The sequence below is a fragment of the Haliotis rubra genome, unplaced genomic scaffold, assembly GCF_003918875.1.
Source record: "Haliotis rubra isolate DU_JTF1 unplaced genomic scaffold, ASM391887v1 Scf516, whole genome shotgun sequence".
In the NCBI taxonomy this organism is placed as follows: Eukaryota; Metazoa; Mollusca; class Gastropoda; order Lepetellida; family Haliotidae; genus Haliotis; species Haliotis rubra.
In genome coordinates this window covers 422,477-444,955 of record NW_025767209.1, presented here as the reverse complement: position 1 = coordinate 444,955, position 22,479 = coordinate 422,477, and the positions used below count along the sequence as shown (strand labels likewise).

Sequence of the window (22,479 nt, the reverse complement as noted above, 5' to 3'; positions counted from 1 at the left end):
GTAGCTTGCTCATTGTTTGCTCAATATATTATTGAATATGTTAGACTTGTCTGTTTTATATTTTGCTGGTTCAAAGGGGACTCTTAAACCTTTTTGTCACGGCAATTATTAACCATAAACAACATTGTACCCATGAGGGGAATCAAACCCGGGTCTTTGGCATGACCAGCGAATACTTTAACCACTAAGCTACCCCCTCACCCTGCTAGCCTGTCATACAGCCCTGAAAGTCTTGAAAATGTGGCAAGTCTAGATCTGAAAATAAAGAAAGTCTCCTTTTCATTATATTTTATTTTGAGCTTTGGCTCCTTTTCATTATATTTTATTTTGAGCTTTTTTCTGTAAAATATGTTAATTTCGGAGACTGGTTGTTAGTCTACCGCCCCACATGTCAATGAAGATAACATCTCACATCATGGGTTAATACAAGGAATATGGCATAAAAGACAAACACAAGACTTCATTGTACTGATGTTTATTGTTTATGCTGTGTTGGAATATGTACACCATGAGTATACCACGTACATAATGAGAACAACATGGACCTGTAAACAAAACAATATTGGCACTTGTCAATTTAATTCTCGATTCAGTTTGGTTGGTGTGTAATGCCTCCCAAAGCGATATTGCAGCTATATGGCGGCGGTCTGTAAATAATATAGTCTGGACCAGACAATGCAGTGATCAACAGCATGAGCATCAATCTACGCAGTTGGGATGCAATGTGTCAATCAAGTCAGCGAGCCTGATCAACCGATTCCGTTAGTCGCCTCTTACAACAAGCAGATTCAGTATCGGCATACAGACTTTGATGAAGGGAGTTTGATTGAATGCCACTTTGAAGACTTGTAAGGAAGCCTACATGCATTAGCTTGTTGCTGACAAAGTATGTTTCAGACAATGAGCATAATTATTGGATAATAAACATGCTATGAGGAATTAGTCTGAGAAACTTATCTGTCCCAATGAATTGGGTCACAGCATCGAGTCACGAGTGGGAGTTAACCCACAATTCTCATAATTCTATGTATTACATAATTTTATGTATTTGTGCTGACATCTTTAAGAGAAAATGACGGTAAAATTAGATGAACTTCACTGAATGCAAACAATTGTAAATATCAGGAGGTTATTACGAGCAATCATTCTACATTTAAAGGCAATATGTGACAGTCAGCAAGGCCGCGCCAAATTCACATTGAGTGAATGAGTGTAGATTTATGCCGCTTTTCCAATATTCCAGCAATGTCAGGGCAGGGGGACACCAGAAATAGGCTTCACACATTGCACCAATGTGGGGAATTGGTCTTGGGTGTGATGAGCGAGCTCTCTAACAACTCGCTACCCCACCAGTGTCTTTTATGAGATACCAGGTGTATTTTTGGCCTTTGCTTTTCACTGAAGCCCATGAGAACCCTGAACAAAAACTTCCTGAAATGGCACTAAGGGTAGATCTCAATGAAACTTCATCTCATTGGTCCAAAATGATAATGCATGAATATAAAAAAATATATAGAACTAACATATTTACAAAAAGCACAGATATATAATATACAAAAATATAATGTTTCCATGGTTACTGACATATTCAGTTTTATCTGGTGAGTATTCTTGACTTGTCGAAAGTGACAACCTCCCACATCTCCCCCTCAGGCTAAGCTGATACAATCACTTGGCTTACAGATCAGCTTGTGAAATGTGGGTTTGTGGCTAAAAAACATCACCATTTCAAAACCATTTCATTTGTATCTTTCATTTATTGGAAGTGAAATACAGAAAATTGTAGGAAAATTAAGGTGTTTTGAAAAGGGTTCCAACGCACATTCCTCCAACACTTTTTATAGGATATTTATATTGCGCACATATCCACGCACTAGTGCATGCTCAAGGCGCTGGTATTTTTTTCCTCGATCATTGGATGTCAATCTCAACGGAACATCGCATTATCAATCTCAACTCTCTGGGGAGTATACAACTCTTGCAGCCACTAGGTGCACCGAGTTATGGTGGCTTTCTCATCCTAACGAGGTACCCATTCACAGCTAATATACTTTTCATGGAATAAATACTTGGATGGTTGTGGAGCTAATTTGCATTTGATGATTACAAGAGCCGATTAAAAGCTTGCTGGCAAGACAACTGAGTGTTGAAGTCTTGTTACCCTTAAACTGACTGTATGGGTAGAGACATGCTATATATTTCTGTTATGAAATTTTGAAGCGGGTAAGGGTTTATGGTACTTTCAGAAATATTCCAGCAATAACCAAATACACCAGAAATTGGTTTCCGACATTGTACCCATGTTTTGAATCGAACGCAGGGCGTCAGTGTGTCAACCGAACACTTTAACCACTTGGCTACCCAACCACTGATCTATAAACCAAGTAACTATGAATAAATCGCATGAGGTAAGGAAGCATCTAATTATACAGGCATGAAACCTTTTGTCGCATGTGTCCATTTCACTAACAATTCATATGTACAACTGTATAGCACTTGTTGAGTCAAAATACTGCCATCTGCTTCATGCCCCTCGGACATTCACAGGGTCTCAGTTCTACCTTCTTAAGGTTTGGTGTTCCAGAAGAACAGAGAGCGATGTCATATTCACAGGGTCCCAATTCTGCCTTCTTAAGGATGGGTGTCCAGTAGAGCAGATAGAAGTGTCACATTCACAGGTCCCGATTCTGCCTTCTTAAGAATTGGTGTTCCAGTAGAGCAGATAGAAGTGTCACATTCACAGGTCCCGATTCTGCCTTCTTAAGGATTCGTGTTCCAGAAGAACAGAGAGCGATGTCATATTCACAGGGTCCCAATTCTGCCTTCTTAAGAATTGGTGTTCCAGTAGAGCAGATAGTAGTGTCACATTCACAGGTCCCAATTCTGCCTTCTTAAGAATTGGTGTTCCAGTAGAGCAGATAGTAGTGTCACATTCACAGGTCCCAATTCTGCCTTCTTAAGGATTGGTGTTCCAGTAGAGCAGATAGTAGTGTCACATTCACAGGTCCCAATTCTGCCTTCTTAAGAATTGGTGTTCCAGTAGAGCAGATAATAGTGTCACATTCACAGGTCCCGATTCTGCCTTCTTTATGTTTTACGCACTCCATGTAGCTCATCATGAACCTACTTGTCACAGTTATCATGGGCATCCTCAGCTCTGGTTGATGAAAACACAGACAAGCCAGATGAATAAACAAATTGTGGCCACACCACTTGTTCCTGTTTTACATACTTTCCTGATCAACATGCATTATGCAGCAGGGAGTGATCCTGAAATTCCATGTGCTGAGGTTAAGAGCTCAAACAAATATCAAACATTTTTGTAGAAAATAACATTTTTTAAATGGCAAGGTCAACATTTGGTCATGTTCCTACATGGTCACTTTGATTCATCTCTGTGAGAACAAGCATATCCTGTAGGTGGATATTTCACAGGAACATCTACAAGAGGCAAATATCACAACATCCTCGATAATCTCCAGGGTATACATTACGATTGCTCTCCACTATACCCTGGATGCATCCACAGCTTTTATGATTTTATTACCTCCCTTTGCTGGCTTTTTATCCAATCAGGTGTCTACACTGGGAAGTTGAGCGAACCAATCACAACTCACTTTTGCCTCTTAAATTATCTAACTGTTTAAACTTGGCAACACAATTGATGCAGAGGTACTCTGAAAGAGGTAGGAGTTCTTCCATATATTTTAAAGTTTCAAATCTGTCAATTTGTCTGTATGATTTCCCAAAAAATCTGAGTGGCACTGCGAACAAACTTTCATGACTGCAACTGCTGTCTTTGTTGACACTGGGAAGCTCGGATGTAACGGCGGCTTAGCTGATTGGCTACTGTGAGAATGAGGAGCCAGCAAAGGGAGGTAATATAATTATTGGGCGAAGCCATGGATGCATCCAGGGTTTAGTGGAGAGTGATCGTAACGTATACCCTGGAGATTATCGAGGATGATATCACAAGGAGTGGTCCTGATCTGCAAGAGGTGTATTTTAAAAGAAGTCCTGATCTGTCATAAGTGTATTTCACAAGAACTGGTCACAGTCTGTAAGAAATGTATTTCTCGGACTGGTTGTGATTAACAAGAGGTATTTTACAAAACCTGGTCGTGATCTGCAAGATGTGTTTTTCACAGTGACTTGTCCTGGTCTGTTGGGAGGTATGTTTAGCAGAAACTGTAGTAACAAACAGGTTTGACGGGAAGTGTTGCCAGTAAAAGATTGGTTACCACACAGTTTTGCAGAAGTATTACACAGGTATAGGTCAGAGTCAGCAGAAGGTGTACTTCACAAGAACTGTACAAGTTTACAGCAGGCATCACAAGCAATTCCTGATCTGCAGGAGGTTTATTTCACAGGAACTGTTTTGGGCAACAAAACATCATCAAATGCAAGTCCGGGGTGCTCCACTCAGTAAAAGTTAGTCAAATGAAAGTGTCAATTCACGGCTTAGGACAACAAATATGAAAAGTTTCATCTGGTCAGAGAGACACTTACGTCAGATACAGTCTGAGACACAAAGACCATCACCGTCAGCACAACTAATACTTGAGTCCCAATAATAATGCATAGCCTGGCAATGATCTGTGTTTGTTTAACAGGTTACACTTGCATCTACATGCCACTCAGGTCCTTGACACTGTATAATATTCGACAGTTTTCTCAGTTATTTCCAATAAATCAGTCACAAACTTTGCACAGTCTCACACAGTACATACGCCATGAAACCATTGCCATTTTAAGTCTTTTCGTTGCATATCATTCAACAAAATAAGTCATTATATGACTGTTTCCATACAGTCTGAGTCACTGCTGTTGCCCTCGGTGGATGCAGCAGCAGCAGCACCATAGGGAGGAGCTTCACAGCCCGCAACATCCCGCCTTCCCGGGACAAGGCTCCGCGAAGTAGGTCCCCTCACTGGCTCATCCTGCAGTGCATCATATCCTTGCCTCCTGTGGCTAGTCTTGGCAACCCGTCCGTTCGGTGTTTCATCGATGTTCTGATACTCTGTACCATTCCATCTCTGTCCCACACCGTTGATCCCTGGTCCATTGTATGGGACGCTGTCATGGAACACAGAGTTTTCCTCCCAATTCTGATTCGGAAGGGACATTTTGAGATTCCTGACGATGGGGTGAGACTTTTGATCGCGGAGGCTGTTGGGGTTTTCTGATTTGTTGGTAGAAGTCGACGTCTTCTGACGTGGAGGTGCTGCTGGTGAGGGAATGGAGGGAGCTGTCCCGGGAGTGTGTGATCACATCCGTGTAGGACGGGGGAGGGGAGTAGGGAGGTGGGGGGAAGAACGCAGACACGTTAGACACGTGGTTTGACTGTCCCTGCATGTTGAAATCGTTCATATTGCCGTCGTAACTGCGAGCAGAAACTTGCAACCGAGCCGCAGGATCTGCATTGCCGCTCCATTTCTGAGCAGGCTTGGATTTTTTTTGCTGCGTGGTACGACATGAAATGCTGACCGCACATCACTCTGACCAGGGAGGGATGGGCGAGGTTGGTTTCCTGGCCAATCTGGGCTGCGATTTCGTGCAGGTTTCGCTGGCTGGCGTTGTTTCTTAACTGGCATTGCATAAATGGCACTGTCTGTTGATTCTGAATCAACATCCTGATTCCTCCATGCATTTTCCTGAACTGGTCTGACTTGAGTTGAGTTAATTTGAGTGCTGGGATTATGCTGGATTGGATTATGAGACGGCTTTCTGCGCGATGTCTGCGGAGAATCGGATGCATCAACTGCATTCATATAACTTTTTGGTCGGGATGGGGTCTGACTCCGGTCAAACAAGTGTCTGGGAATCGATGGATATAATGCTGGGAGTATATTGGTTATGTCCCTTGGTTCTCCGCCATTACCTTGTACACACACTGCGGGAACGGGCACTGAATGACCTTCACCTTGACCTCGATTACGCCTTGGAGCAGATCGTCGGTTTCCAGTGTGATTTTCATAGATTTGCTCTGAGGCACTACTGTCATCTAAACAATCTGCCATGTCGTCGATTTCTTCGTAATAATTGGATCTAATTGGAGTTTTGTTTCCTTTCCTGGAATTTTGCGGAGGTGGAATGGTTTGAGATGAGTATCCCTGTCTCGGTGTTTTGGGGCGTGAGGCTGGCACAATATTGTGTGGTGACAAGTCCCGCTCAGCTGGAACCTTATTTCCATTACGCCCACCTTGAGCCTGCTCTTGTTTGAGCTGATTAATAAACTCTGTCGGATCAAACATATTTTCATAATTTGGCTGAACGGGATCAATGTAAGAACTCCTGTTCTTGAAGTGATATGGTTGGGGTGTGTGGGACCTGATCTGACGAACTTCCTGACCTTGTGCCCGATTCTGACGATCGTGATTTGGCTGGGGTGTGAGAGCCCTTCGTAACTGCTGACTGAGCTGTTGGGCACTTAGGGTTGACTGAGACTGAGCGTTCTCGTTCTCCTGAAGGTAACGCATCTGTAGACTGAGGATCACCATCAGTTGGTGGGTGTCTAAGTTGTGGAGCGTCACAGCTCGGCGACTCCTGCGACGATGTTCCTTCAACTTGCCCTGGGGTTCGGGCTTGGTTGGTGCCGACACTGTGATTTTAGGAATACTCTTCTCAGGAGCATCTGCAGAGGTGGGGAATCTGGGCTGACTGAAACTTCGACTTCTTCGTATGATGTGTGACTCTGGGATTCTTCCGTCATCGCTGGATGGTAGGATTGGATGAAGCATGTGTTGATTTTCGTTGTCACTGTCGGAGGATGGTGGTGTTGCACTGCTGTTGCTCACGGTGAAGATTTCTTCATACGTGTCATCCTGAAGTGTACAAAGGTGTATTGTTATTCATTATCTCAAAACAAATTACTCTCGAAATGACACGGCAATACATAGAGAATACTAAACGACCTTCCTTGAATACCATTTTTATTAAACAAGTTAATGATTTGGTATCAAACAACCACTCGGTATTACATGGAAGCGAGTTTAGTTTTCTGTTTATTACTCTCCAACATTATCTGATAACTGCCTACAGTGTGATGATTCTCAGCTTTCCGTGATTCAAGCAAGGTCTAATACCATTGTAAACCATTATGACGTCATACGTCTAGAGGTATTACACCAGTGTAAAACTGTCGTAAAAATATTACACTGTAGTATCTTCCACGGGCGATTAGTAAAGCAGGGCTCGATTTAGTGCTTTGTTACTTGAACTGGTGCAACCCAATATTACAAAATACAACCTAGCTATGAGTCTACCTTGCACAAGGTGCAAGTGAATAGTTGAGAAATAAATCAACAATAATCTAACATATGCATAAATATGCCAGCCCATTTTTCTTCTAAACTTTGAATAGCTATGGCAATGAAACATTTTAACACACTACGTTGCAACTGGAATTTGGCTGGTGCAACTAGGTCTTTATCTTAGGTTGCACCTGGTGCAAGTAGGTTAACATCTCTTAAATCCAGCCCTGTAAAGTATTGTATTGCAATACAAGGCTCGCGATATATTATGCTGATTTACAATTCCTGTATCGCTATGTATACAGCGTTCAAAATACCTGCCTGCCCGACTGCCCGAGACGGGTTATTCTCCAACTCTCAAATTCACCTGCCCAACGGTAAGGTTAAAATTTTGACATGTATATGAAGATATTTTAAGGGCAGGTAAGTTTTGGTCAGGTCTGGCAAGTTTTACATCTAACCAGCCCTGTGATCTGGCTGAAATCTTGGGGAGTTTCATATCCTGCATGTATACAATAAAACACATTACAAGTTGTATTGAAAGAAGCATTGTGAACAGATATCTTATTTAATTTTTATAACGCTCACACAACATGTCCACTTATTAGTGAGGTAATAATATGGCATATCTCTATCTGTGAAGCAGGCTCAATCATATTGCTGAGTGCAGTGTTGAACGGACGAGACAACAATAGTTTTCCATTCACCCACCAAGAGCACTCACCTCAAACAGTCCCATCCTAATTTTCTCCATGCGCAGAACCAGCAGAGCCAATATGGCCGCCCCCACAGTGAACAGGAAGCTGATGACGTATGCTCCAATCAGAGCATACAACATGTGCAGCATCACCTTCTGTATGCTCTCACAGCTGTCGGTGTCACTGAACACCACACTTGTGGGATCTACAACAGATACAAGAACACATTGAAAAGAAGCTTTCATCTATAACTAGAATCAATCATTTTCAAGAACACACTGTACCTTAGCAGAGACCATTATATGGTCTCTGACCTTAGTGAGTGAGTGAGAATTGCTTTTTGCCACTTTTAGCTATATTCTAGCAATATCACAGCGGGGAAAACCAGAAATTGGCTTCACACATTGTACCCATGTCGAGAATTGAACCTGGATCTTCAGTGTGACAAGGGAACACTTGACCACTAGGCAGACTTTTGACAGTCGTAATGTCATTATTGTTTAGATTTGTTGCGCAACAGCCCCCTGGTACATCTCTTTGGATGACAAAAGATTTATACAGTCAGGCCGCGTTAATCCAAACACTTCCGTTTTTCATCAAAAACATTCGGATAGTGAAATATATACAGACTACTGAAACAAACCATTATGTACACCACTACAGTAGAGTTACTTCCCTTTGACACACCGAGACAAGAACATAACTAATTTTAACCCCGATCGGGTAATACTGATTGACTGTGTTTGGTTTTACGCCGCTTTTAGCAATATTCCAGCAACATCCAGCGGGGAACACCAGAAATGGGCTTCACACATTGTACCCATGTGGGGATTTGAACCCGGGTCTTCGGCGTGACGAGCCAACGCTTTAACCACTAGGCTACCCCACCGCCCCCGATCGGGTAATAAGTGATTAAAGAAGTGAAAAGCAGGTAACATACATGGTAGTTATGTTTAGGATTTTTCTATTTCACATTTTGCAATAAAATCTAAAGTATTTGTTTGACATATAATTGTCAATGAAAGAAGTTGAAATGGCTTACCTTCCGGGGTGTAGGAGATCTCCAGCATGGACCTTTTGTAGGGGGACATGCAGTGACACTCCATAAGGAAGGGGAAGTACGAACAGTCGGACAGTTCCATGATGGGACGGATCACGTGGGTTCCTGTCAGGATGGCAGTGATCCCACACAGAAACGCTGTCACGGTACATGTGATCACACACAGGAACACCTGAAACACACACACCATGTGTCACCCATCGGCTTCAAACCATGTTTCAAATATCTTCTTTTTTTTTATAATTGATATTTTTTATTTCTTGCTTCCCCTGTTACAGATAGGGCCGAAGAGCTAGGGGACTCTAAGGTCCTTTGCAAGAAGGTGAATTGATCACAGGAAAAACAGGATTTTTTTCTAACAAAGCACAAAACAACAACACCAGACACCACAACACATTCACTCACCAATCACACTTACAAGCTTCAAATATTACAGTAAGTTTAAGTTCAAGTCCATTCAGCCTATATTTTTCATTAGGGAACAAGAAGAAAGAATTCAGAAAATCATTTAAAATTTGCAAAATCATGATATAACATCCACATTTTATAAACTTATCTTGTTCACTTTTACTGAAGGATATATTCTTTTCAATAAAATACCTATCTTGTAAATAATGTCTGAAATGTTTTAAACTAAGAGTAGTTTTTAATACCTTACATTTATATATGAAGAATTTAGCTAACAACAATATTAAATCAAACACATCATCAGTATATACATTTGTTCTCATTCCAAACACAATAAGTTGCAGGTCTAGGGCTGGCTATTGAAACAGATAATATGGATCGATAATCGTTAACTAAATATTGATTGATTATTGATAAACATCGGAAACTTCACTTTGAGCAAAAATGCCAAAACTATCTGAAAGAAATGAATTTATCATCCAAAACTGTGTTCCACAGGAGATATCGCTTGTGTGAGATCATATGATATCTCCTAGGAGATATCGTTTTGACAGTAGATTTTGTACAATGCCCTGACAATGCTATGACGTCATCAACTTGATGACATCACAATGCTATGACATCGCTGCACTGCAAGTCTTATGGTAGTAGTGTTGAGAGATGTACATTTGTCATTGAAAACTAATGAAGAATGATTTTGGATGATAAATAGAATCTCACCCTCATGTCTACTGATATCAATTATATCAAGCCTCGGATATTTGTAACTTTATCAACTCGTATATTTCACATCACCGTGAGTGGTGACATACTTTTGCATGGATTATTAACAAAACAGCACCCTGAACATTATTTGGAAGAAGACCATGAATAAAGTCCTAAATTTGAATATTGTGTCAGAAAATTATATTTATTTAATCACAAAAGTATGTATGATATTATTGAAAACACAATTTTCATAATGATAATCATAATTTATCTTGATGATATTTCCGATTATCGATCATTTTAGCCAGCCCTACAAAAAACTGTGCTTTTGTAGCAGAAAACAAGTAAATAAATAGCAAAGAATTACATCTCCGGAAAGTTACTGGTCTTTGAAGGCTGCGATCACTGGGTTCTTAATTGTCCTCAACACAATTAATTAGTCTCAGGTTAGCAGACTGACCGCACACCCTTTCTGACCATATCTGACCATATTAACTTCACATATATTTCAGAAATCTTAATAAGTGACCATACACATACAGTGGAAGCCCTCTAAACCGGCATTCTTTGGGACCGGCACAAAATGCCGGTATAGAGGGCAGTTTATGCACATAAATTAGCTTCTACCGGAATCAAATTCTAGTGCCGATATTGAGAGCATGCCGGGTTGGGGAGCTGCCGGTTTGGAGGGCTTCCACTTAATATATAGATATATATTTCACTACTGCAGTTGTTTATCATACATTTTGGTCACACAGTAAATGAACAATATGTTGTTGCCATGGTTAGTATATAATAATATTGCTGTGTTAACAACTCCACATCTAGAGTTTTGAATCTATTTAGACCAAACTATCACCTGATAGAAATTAATAAAATATTTTTAAGGGTCCATAATTTCAGAGCAAGTTTTGAATTTCCTTGTTAATAAAATACATACACTGTGCCAGAACTTGGGGTCAAATATTGGCCTCTAACAAGATCTAGATAAATCCTGCTTCCTGACATACACACAAGCTAATCCACCCCATAAACATGACGACAGTCATCATCCTCTCCTTGCTCAAAGGCTGTACTGAATGCTAAGCCAATGGATGTATAGTAATTCTCTCCTTTCAAGAGGCAAGGGGACTCCAGTTATTTATTTATGTTAGAAATTATCATTTAAACTATTAATTATTACTTCAGAGACTTGTGCATGTCTATCATCATCCCACCAGGGTCCTGCTAAGGTCACGCAGCTAAGATGATAGTGAGTGAGTGAGTGAGTTTAGTTTTACGCCGCTTTTAGCAATATTCCAGCAACATCACGGCGGGAGACACCAGGAAATGGGCTTCACATATTGTACCCATGTGGAGAATTGAACCCGGGTCTTCGGCGTGATGAACGAACGCTTTAACCACTACGCTACCACACCGCCCCTAAGATGATTGTGAACGGCCATACTTTAACATAGACTTACGACAGTTGTAGCTCTCCAGTGGGTTTGTGGAACAGGACACTGTATAGGATTAACTACCACCTATACCCCTCACAAACAAAACTACAACCCGACAACCCCCCTTGCCTCTTGTATACTCCCAACATTGCTGGTAACAAAGCCCTTCCCTGCTATCTTTGTCACAACAGTTAACAAGCTCCACACAGTGTAAGTTGTTCACAACTAAGTGAGAAGCAATATGTTGACGCTGCAGACGCAAACAGCTCCCTTGGCTCAAACGTTTCCCATGAAAAAGACATTGGGTCCAATGTGGAAAGAGTTAGATCCTGTAGGCCTCAAACAAGCTGGGGTAATTGAAATAACAACCCCACTCTCTTTTCCCACACCAGGAGAATTTCTTGTTTCCTTGTTCAACATGGTTCTAGCTTTCAGACAATGTTACCCCATCTGGAAATATCATCAAACACAAATTGGAACCTGATTGTCTCCCTTTTCAGGACTTGAGAACATTTTGGTTTTTTAAAATTTCTTTTGAAATGTTATTTAGTTATATATTAGTTTTTAATATATTTGTTTAGATCACTTTTAAGCAACATAAGTTTTGTGAGGTAAGCAAAACGTACTTGGCTGTAATGCCAGATGCATTTCAAGATAATTGTAAGATGATACAAGTGATACGTGTTTATTTTTCTTCACTTTTATACCAGCAATATCTAGGGGGTACACAACCAAAATGGGCTTCACACAATGCACCCATGTGGGGAATCGAACCCGGGTCTTCAGCGTAATGAGCGAATGCTTTAACCACAAAGCTATCCCTATGATGACGTGAGTATAGTTTTACGCTGCTTTTAGCAATATTCCAGCAACATCACGGCGAGGGACACCAAAAATGGCTTCACACATTGTACCCATGTTGGGATCCAAACCCGGGTCTTCAGCATGATGAGCAAACACCAGTAGACTTCCCCACCACCCCAATGTGATGACATGAGTGAGTGAGTAAGTGAGTGAGTTTAGTCTTACACTGCTCTCAGCAATATTCCAGTTATATGGAGGCGGTCTGTAAATAATTGAGTCTGGACCAGACGATCCAGTGATCAACAGCGTGAGCATCGATTTGCGCAATTGGGAACTGATGACATGTGTCAACCAAGTCAGCGAGCCTGACCACCCGATCCCGTTAGTCGCCTCTTACGACAAGCATGGGTTACTGAAGGCTCATTCTAACCCGGACCTTCACGGGTATATGACAACGTGAAACAGGACTGAATATCAATACATGCTTTCCTTGTAAATCCATTCTGTTATCCAAGGTTTATTCTGTCAAAATATGTTAAACCTATCTCAGCCAGTTTCTATTTATATCAAGAAGCTATAAAAATCCAAAATGATCACAAGAGACTGATAGTGATATTTAGCTTGAAAAAACAACAAAACTGAATTGCACCCCTTCACCGAACAGCTTCTTACTTCCCTCCACAGACGTTTCTGTAACATATTTCCTGAGTCTGAAAAACAGTTGGTGCCTGTACACCTTGAATCTTATCTAGATTAATTTGCTGTGAGTCATTACAAAGTCATCCAGGAAGAAGAGAGTCAGCCTGACTTTTCCCGAACCTCTCCATCACCTGGTGCCTCCTCCTTCGTACAGCTGCTCCGAACTCAACAGCTAGTTTGTCTCACAGTCCCTAAACCACATTTTACCTGCCACCCAGCCCTCCCTGCAATGCTAAAGCCCTAAATGAAGCAAGTCTATATTTCCCCAGGTTCTGATTCTCCCTCCTTACTGGGGCTCCTTTTCAAGGTAAATGGAATTATTCGTATTTTCCAAAATTATAAATCTTCAGAGAATTAGTCATAGTCAAACCACAGGCAAACTCAGGGGTGGAAATAACCCATTGCCCGACGTCCGAGTCCAGTGTTTTTTTCTGTTGGGCAAGTAAATTTGTATATCACACTGTACCGGTGTCCAGTTGACTTTCCAATGTTAATAATGTTATTTATTTAAAACCTCAACAAGAAAACGGCCGGTATAATGGAAAAATTATTAGGGCAAGTGATTTTACATGTACCACTGTACCGGAGTACACTAGCAATTTTAAAGTTATTTCCACCCCTGAAACTGTAGCGCAAATACCAGTTTTTCTACTTGTGAGCAAAGAGGGTAAAGGTTGGCCAAACAACTCCCTTGCTTCGGTTCAAAAAAATATTTTTAATGTGAAATAAAAATATCGCCACCATCTAAGTAGACCCCATTTTCTCACAGTTTTGTGCTCTCACATTTGCTAATATTTACTCACATAAAATGTGTTTCCTTCAACATATTATCTGCCCCTCGCAGAATATCAAATCGTTCTTCGCCTCAATTACCCCTGCCAGCTTCCGGTTCAACTGTTTTCATACTAAAATTATGCTTCTTAAACATTGGTTTGTTCACATTCTACATGAAACTGTTACTGCCATAGATGGTTAACTGCTAAACAAACAGAACTGGTGTTTTCTTTGCTCTTTTCATGGAGAAAATTGGCAGAGATAAATCGTTAAAACAAGATTTTCATATAGTCTAGCCAAAAAAAACTACCGAGTACTTGAAAATATGATCATGCATCTTTAAATAATATGTTGTGAGAGCTTGAATTCTAAAAAAATGGCATGCTGACAGGCCTTGCTGACGTTGAGAAGACTCATCACAGCAGGGGGATTCCTACAGATAAAATCTGCAGGAGTTTATGTCAGACACTCAAGACAAACAGGATGTTTATGTTGAACATCTGTCCATGGTTCAAGAACAAAAAAAGACTCAAGTCGGGAAATTGTGAATTTCAAAACCTGCTACACTAGCAGCTCCTGGACAAGGACAATAAATTTTAAGTTTTAAATTTTTTATGTTGGGTGTGGAACTTGAATAACATACTTACCCTTTACTGATGTATACAACAGATTTTGCTTGAATTTCAAAACACTTAAATGTTTTTCCATAATGTGGTGAGAAACCTCAATGATCAGCTGTTGAGTGGCATCCAACACAAACGTGAAGTAAATGAGTTAGTTCGACTTTACGCCGCTTTTAGCAATAGTCCAGCAATATTATGGCGAAGGACACCGGGAATTGGCTTCACACATTGTACCCATGTAGGGAATCAAACCCGGCTGTTGAAACGCTTTAACCACTAGGCTACCTCACCTCCCCTAATGACTGACTGACTGAGTTTTAGTTTTACGCCGCTTTTAGCAATATTCCAGCAATATCACGGCGGGGGACACCAGAAATGGGCTTAACACATTGTGCCCATGTGGGGAATCGAACCCGGATCCTCGGCGTGACGAGCCAACGCTTTAACCACTAGGCTACCCAACCGCCCCTGCCGCCCCTAATGGGTTCACAAACCTAAATGAGCATCCAACACTTAGTCTCCAGGGCCTAGATTTTCGAAGCTCTCTTAGCGCGCTAAGATAGTCGTAAGTGCCATACATTAACATTAACTTGCAACTATCTTAGCGCTAAGAGAGCTTCAAAAATCTAGGCCCAGGTGTGGAGCAGGATACACAATATGGATCATTTGCTACCATTGTCAGTGATGGGTCAAAATTTTCAGTAAGTATCTGAAATAATAGGGTTCGAAATACCCCATATATTAGTGTGCCATGGCACGGTAAATATTGAAATGGCATGGCTAAATAATGTTCTCGGTGCCCTTTTGACACGCCTGATTTTTCAGAGACATAACTCACATTTAGTCATTTAATCCCCAAAACAATTATTATTTTCCAAATTGAATAATACCATACATATCTGAATGCTCATAAACCCATTCTTTATTTAACAATAAAATTCAAATGATCATCATCATTGTCATTTATTCTAAAAACATGTGGGCACACTCAATTTCTGAAAGGCACACCTAAAATATTTGTCTGGTGCCCTAAGGCACACTTAGAATTTTTTTTATTTCTATCCCTGAATAAGCAATCTCTTCAAAAGAATAGGATTAACTTTGACACAGAGTAGACAGGAGCGATCCCCCGTTGTGTCAAAGTTAGAAGGGAGCTGTGTAATAATCTTAAATTTGACACAGACGAACATTAAATGAATAAAAGGACAATGTTACCAAACTTTAACTTCAAGACCACCATAGCTTTGACACTTGAAAGTTTAACAGAATATTTAATTTCAAAGCAGCAAGCAATAATATTTTCTGTTTAAAGGAAATCTCAGGCCCCAATATATATGTACCAAGTATAGCGAAGAAAGGGAATCACTTATACACACAATGCTTTATTATGACCAAGAATTTACTACACTCTCAAAAAAAAAGAACAATTCCTAATAATTTTCAAGAACAGAAGTCCTGAATTAATTTCCAAAATATGTCACCATCTTTACAACTTTAAATGAATTCTATATCTTACCATAGTCTCCTGATATATTATTCCCATGTCATTATACCACATGATTTCTAAAAATTGTTATAATGTACATCATTTTTGTGTGAAATGTATCTATATTTCTTGTACCTTCTGTGTAAATATTTGTAGCTTATAGAATATTGCCACTGTTTCTTCATGGAATGCTATGCAATAAATATTTTATCTTATCTTATCTATGGGGTCTCCATGATTCATAAATCTGGACTAACCTTCGAGTGATGAAGTGACCAAGTTAATTACTAACCCTTCAGCCTACACAATAGACTAAGGCTTAGTCCCTGAATATACAATATTGATAGTAACAAATAAACTCTTTGAAATTGAAAAGGAGACCCAGTGAGTTGGGACAGAAGGAAATCTTAGTCTGTCCCACAGTCCCTGAACCACATTATTTTCCGGACCGCCTCTGTGGTGTAGTGGTTAGAGTGTCCGCCCGGAGAGCGGAAGGTCGCGGGTTCGATGCCCGACTGCATCATACCAAAAGACGTTAAAATATGGTACTTGTTGTTCTCTGCCTGGCGCCCGGCATTAATGGGTATAACAAGGACTGGTCGGCTCTGGTCAGTATAATGTGTCTGAGTGGGGTATTCATGCTTCACTGTGGCATGGTATCTCAGTGGGCTAGCACTATAAAACCAGCTTCAGTCTGGGCTAGTACAAGCAGCCGCACATACACATACACACGCATGCACGTCGTCATATGAGCGAAATATTCTCAAGCACGACGTAAAAACCCAATTTCACCTCACCTCACATCACATTATTTTCCCTAATGCCAAGCCCTCCCTGTACAGGGGCAGGTACAGCTTTTTGAGAAAGGGGGTGCACACTATTGAGAAAGGGAGGGTGCACACTTCATTTTCATGAGAGTTAAATTGGTAATTTAATAAACTTTCAGGACAAAAGAGGGGTGCACACACCCCCTCTGGATCTGCCTATGCTGCAATGCTAAAGCCCTTAATGAAGCAAGTCCAGATTTCCCCTGGGGTCTCCCAACTCACTCTAGCTCCTTTTCAATTTAAATGGGTTTATTTGTTACTATCAAGATTATATACTGCATATTCAGAGACTAAGCGTTAGTTTAGGGAAATCTAGACTTGCTTCATTTAGGGCTTTAGCATTGCAGGGATGGGTGGACGGAAGGGTGAGGTGAGGTGAAATTGGGTTTTAAAGTCGTGCTTGAGAATATTTCGCTCATATGACGACATGCATGCGTGTGTATGTGTATACGCGGCTGCTTGTACTAGCCCAGACTTATGTTGGTTTACCACGCTGCAGTGAAGCATGAATACCCCACTCAGACACATTATACTGACTCCGAGCCGACCAGTCCTTGTTGTACCCATTAATGCCAAGCGCCAGGCAGGGATCAACAAGTACCATATTTTAACGTCTTTTGGTATGACGCGGTCGGGGATCGAACCCGCGACCTGTGGGTGGAAGGGATGATTCGGAAGCAGAGAGACTCATTGTACACCATGAATTAATTAACCAACTATCACCAAGTACCAAAATTAGTGAAAAACTTTATTTTTTCACCTCTATTTCTGGTTTTGGTTAGAGATAAGAAACACATAAAATTAAGCATGGCCTAACACAACTAACGGGTTTAGTTTGAGGATATTAGGCAATAGTGATTTAAATCCCAAACACTCTGCTTCCCAGAGGTAAGCTGTGTTAAATCCCCATTGAAAAGTCCCCCCTGGTGGTTGTACATAGTCCACAATCAACCACAACAACTTTATCTGACATTTAATCGAATTGAGCTCAGACTGTTGTTTACAAGCCCCGCTATTTGTCAGCCCTGTTTTCTCTGGCCACAGAATCCCCCAGTAAGAAAACATCCTTTTGACAGCCCAACAAACATAGCCGTTTCCTTAGTCCCCAAACGAAACAATCAGCTAGATTTAAATCAGAATTAAGACCCAATAAGAATGTAATATTTTCCTTTGTCGTAAACACGACACATCATCACCGCAAGGTGTTCATCTATGGAAACATCACAACAAAGCTTCGTCAGACCTTCAAAAGACCTATCATTCAACAGGCGAGAAATGTCCTTGGGCTCAGCCCTAATCATCCTGCTTCATTCATAACAAGCAGAGAAAAATCTGAACCGACTCAAACCACATCTTAAAACCAGCCCAAACAGCGATAATTATCATTCAATTTGTAAAGCTTCCCATTCATCCCGGTTCAACTGGGGTATTGTTTGTCACAGAACTGTTCACTCCTCCTCAAAGGTTCCTTGCGAGATGCCTCCAGCATTTCAATGCAGCCGTCAACAGAGGGTTGAGTTCTTAACACGGGGGTATAAAAATGTCATTGCAGACCTCATTAATCTCGAGGTCTGCCCCAACTACCTGTTCCCAGGTGGAGGTCACTTTTATCACAGCAGCTACATCAACACAACAGTAGCACCTGCTGAAAATTTGCATAAATTCCTCCTGGTTCCCCCTCTCTGAAATCAGTGCACTGGGGGTCTAGATGGGGGGACACAGGGCCACACTTTCCTTCCACTGCAGTTTTACAAATTACATGCAGACTGTGCAAAAATCAACAAATAGAATTTGAATGACAGTCCTGTTTACTTGTTTCTGCTCAACTAATTAATTATCTTTCATAGATTTAAATAAATTCATAAAAACTGCAAAATTCTCACAAAATTAACTATAAACTTAATAAATGTAACATTTTGACATATTGCACTCATTTTCTGGCACTTTTAAATAGAACACGTATGTCATTGTTAAGACACTAAATGGAGCCAAGAGGTCAAATGTCACTTCCAACTTTTAAAAGCACAATAAATTAACTCAATGCTTGCATTCTGGTTTCATGGTAATTTTACTCTAAGCTTTTACGATAAAGCTTAAATCAAATTTACATTTCATGACAGACAGTTTTAATCCTTCAACGCATGTCACAGAGCTGCCAACCCTATTTTGGGCCAAAGTGTAATACTGGAGGTCAAAAAGTGTAATTTGGACCTAAAAAGTGTAATGCTTAAAAAATAGTTACTTAGTGAAAGGTGATAACTTAATAAAAAAATTACTTGTAAGAAGGTTGATTCACATGAATTGGAAATATTCTAGACAGAAATACATGTGACCAATCATAATGAAGCTCCATACATAGAAAATTGTTGGTCCTGTGACACAAAATACTTTAATTCCTTACAAGTTAATTGGAATAAGCGTGATGCTAAGAGTAAGACCATTTCTGAACCCTTGTACCGGTGCATTACGAAACACTTCCCTGTGAAATTTTTTCCACTTTATTGATTTTGTAAAACAAGTAGAAAAGCATAATTTTTGCAGGTTTAGGGGTAACGGCGTAATTTAATGGTCAAAATCGTAATAATAATGTCCAAAGCGTAAGGGTTGGCATTTCTGATGTCGGTCCACCCATCCGCACCCTCAACAAGACACACAGCTCACTGAAAAGAACCCTCACAATAGAAGTGTTCAGGGGCCATGTGGGTTACTTTTAACCGCTAGCCCTTTAAAAAACTCTCACTAGGAGACTACTCAACCATGACCCCTTCCGATTGGCTGGTTCAGGTTACAGAACCACAAGTAGACATTGCAGTAAAATTGGGTTTCTTTAAAGATTAAAGAAACACACTCAGCATCAGAAATTGAAATTTGAGAGCGTGAAGTGCACTTTGGATGGGGTGACAGGTTCGGATGTGGTTCAGCTCCATTGCTTGTACAGCAACTTCAGCACCATGGGTAAATACGTGGCTTCTTTGGAATAATAAATATTATACAGCACATATTTTGTGCTGCACATTTTTGTGATTTAAATTACATGTTTTAAGGGTTTGCCTTTTATTTTTAAGCCAAGCTTTTAAAATGCAAAACTCTGCAACACAAAAGAGTAATATTCTTTTCCTTGAATCATGAAACATAGTGTAAATTCTCCTGAAGAAAATACAGTATTAGACTAACAGCAGTATATAATATGCCAATTGAACAGTCATGCTTTTAAAGAGAGTTTCAGTTCAAAGTGTCCAACTCCTGGCTTCAAGTGTAATAATCTGTCAATATATGTTGATGTCAACTGGGTTTGCCCTTCCAGCTGTCAACACTCTCTGAGGCTTGCAAGTATTGTGTAGGAAATAGCAGAATTGTTAAGTAGATTTACCAATAGTTTTGAACACTTTCCAAAGGAATTTATCATTTTGGGTAAAAGTGTAATTCCTTAAGACGGGGGCAGATATGTGTTTGGTCAACAGGTCTCCAAACCTATCTTGGTGAACGCCTCCAAGGATATCCTAGGTAATAGTGAACGCCTACAAAGGATATCCGAGATAATGGTGTACAAGAACAAAGACTTCCACTAAACAACTTACCAAACATGTCAGTCTCCTCCAGAACAGAAGTGCCACACTCAGCGCTGAGCACAGGACCTGAAAGAACACAAACGGAACTGCTTAATTCTGAAGAATATTCCTGAAGAAAGTATAATGCTGGATCACTGGTCAGAAGAGTGAGTGAGTGAGTGAGTGAGTGAGTGAGTGAGTGAGTGAGTGAGTGAGTGAGTGAGTGAGTGAGTGAGTGAGTGAGTGAGTGAGTGAGTGAGTGAGTGAGTGAGTGAGTGAGTGAGTGAGTGAGTGAGTTTGGTTTTAAATATCTTTTAGCAATATAGCAGCAGTGCCACGGCGGGGGACACCAGAAATAGGTTTCACACATTGTGCCCATGTGGGGAATCGAACCCGGGTCTTCAGCCTGATGAGCGAGGGCCTTAACCACTAAGCTACCCCACCACCCTCAACAATCTCTGCTGGCTGTACAAGTTGATGGAATGGACTGGATGGTCAGACTCGAGGACTTGGTTGATTGCATGTTAGTGTTTCTCAGTGAAGTAGATCACAACAAACAAATTAAATCACAATATCATCACGCCAAGAGACCATTATAAACAGCGTGCAGTCATTTAATAAGCATTTAGGCCAAGATTACTACCGGCATTATGGATCTGTAAAGTTTAAGGAAATGTAGACACATTAAAAACTAACTTCCTTTTGAAGTCTAGAATATGTGGCAAGTCTAGAATATGTGGCAAGTCTAGATTATATGGCAAGTCTAGATTATATGGCAAGTCTAGAATATGTGGCAAGTCTAGATTATGTGGCAAGTCTAGAATATGTGGTAAGTCTAGATTACCACAGTTTCTGAAAATGAAGAAAGTCTCTGGGCTCCTTTTTATTGTGTTTTAATATAATAATCCAAAAACTTCCTTTTTTCTGTAAAATTAGTTCATTTCAGAGACTAGCTGTTAGTCTATAATCTAGACTCGCCACATCATGTACATTTGCAAGGGCTATATGTACTAGCTGTTAGTCTATGATCTAGACTTGCCACATGTACATTTGCAAGGGCTATATGTACTAGCTGTTAGTCTATAATCTAGACTTGCCACATCATGTACATTTGCAAGGGCTATATGTACTAGCTGTTAGTCTATAATCTAGACTCGCCACATCATGTACATTTGCAAGGGCTATATGTACTAGCTGTTAGTCTATAATCTAGACTTGCCACATCATGTACATTTGCAAGGGCTATATGTACTAGCTGTTAGTCTATAATCTAGACTCCCCACATCATGTACATTTGCAAGGGCAGTATGTGTGTTTCATTGTGTGTATGAGAGACTGAGCTTGGGTTGGCTGGTACATCCTCTCTGCCCACCCCAATCTGTCATCCCTGTGACTCATCCCTCCGAAAGGTATCCCTGCATCCCAACTGAGGCAGTATCATGTAACGCACAGAGCTTCTGAAGGGGCACTTCTCAAGTCTTAAACCTGTACACACACCACATGTGTTGATGGATACCAACTAGTTATTACATTTCACAAAATCATCAACTCCAGGTGGGGGGAAGACCAAATCTTTTTTATTCTTTTCACGCATGATATTTCTACCGAAGTTCAGACTAATTCTTTGATGTCTTCTATGTGTTGGTTCAGGTAAAATAAAAAAAAATGTTGTGGTTATGATTACAACTCTTTAATATTTTGGGTTGGTAGATAGGAATTTTTTTTTTACATATTTTTTTTAGAAGGAAAGTACAAACTAATAACAAATCTATCAATGTGTAATTGTTTATTCAATCAAGTTTGCGGCCATCATGTCAACTTTCTCTATCGGAATGACCGATATGTCGGTGCCGGGAAAAAACAATGGTATCTGAAAGCTTATTTTATTCAGTCCGTTTAAAAAAAGTAGGGTCGGCACCAGAATTCAAGGTTCGGTCGGGTAATTGGAACCACAACATTTTTCTTTTAGGCCTCAGCAACAAAACTTTTGATGCCGGAAACAAATATTTGAATATATTATGTAAATTCCACCATCATGGCACAGACAGACTAACATCTAGTTTCTGACATGAGCATAGCTTACAGAAACAACTGCTAAAAAAATAATCATAAAATATAATAAAAAGGAGCCAAGAGACTTTCTTCAAGCTAG

General features: G+C 40.3%; 1 protein-coding gene and 1 long non-coding RNA gene across 2 annotated transcripts in view; one reads left to right on the top strand and one right to left on the bottom strand.

Annotated features, from left to right (window-relative positions):
* The first annotated feature begins 2,584 nt into the window (after window positions 1-2,584).
* Window positions 2,585-3,209, top strand: LOC124292399. Its single transcript, XR_006902445.1, has 3 exons — window positions 2,585-2,614; window positions 2,875-3,004; window positions 3,070-3,209. It is a non-coding gene; the product is annotated as an uncharacterized LOC124292399 (long non-coding RNA).
* Window positions 3,210-4,344: 1,135 nt separating this feature from the next.
* LOC124292393 overlaps window positions 4,345-22,479 on the bottom strand; it is a 42,465-nt gene continuing 24,330 nt past the window's right edge. Inside the window, exons 2-5 of the mRNA XM_046729476.1 lie at window positions 20,358-20,414; window positions 8,994-9,183; window positions 7,978-8,156; window positions 4,345-6,824 (exon numbers count right to left, since the gene is read on the bottom strand). Of these exons, the coding sequence (XP_046585432.1) occupies window positions 5,367-6,824; window positions 7,978-8,156; window positions 8,994-9,183; window positions 20,358-20,414 (1,884 nt within the window). The 3' untranslated portion in view covers window positions 4,345-5,366. The remainder of the gene's footprint in view (window positions 6,825-7,977; window positions 8,157-8,993; window positions 9,184-20,357; window positions 20,415-22,479) is intronic.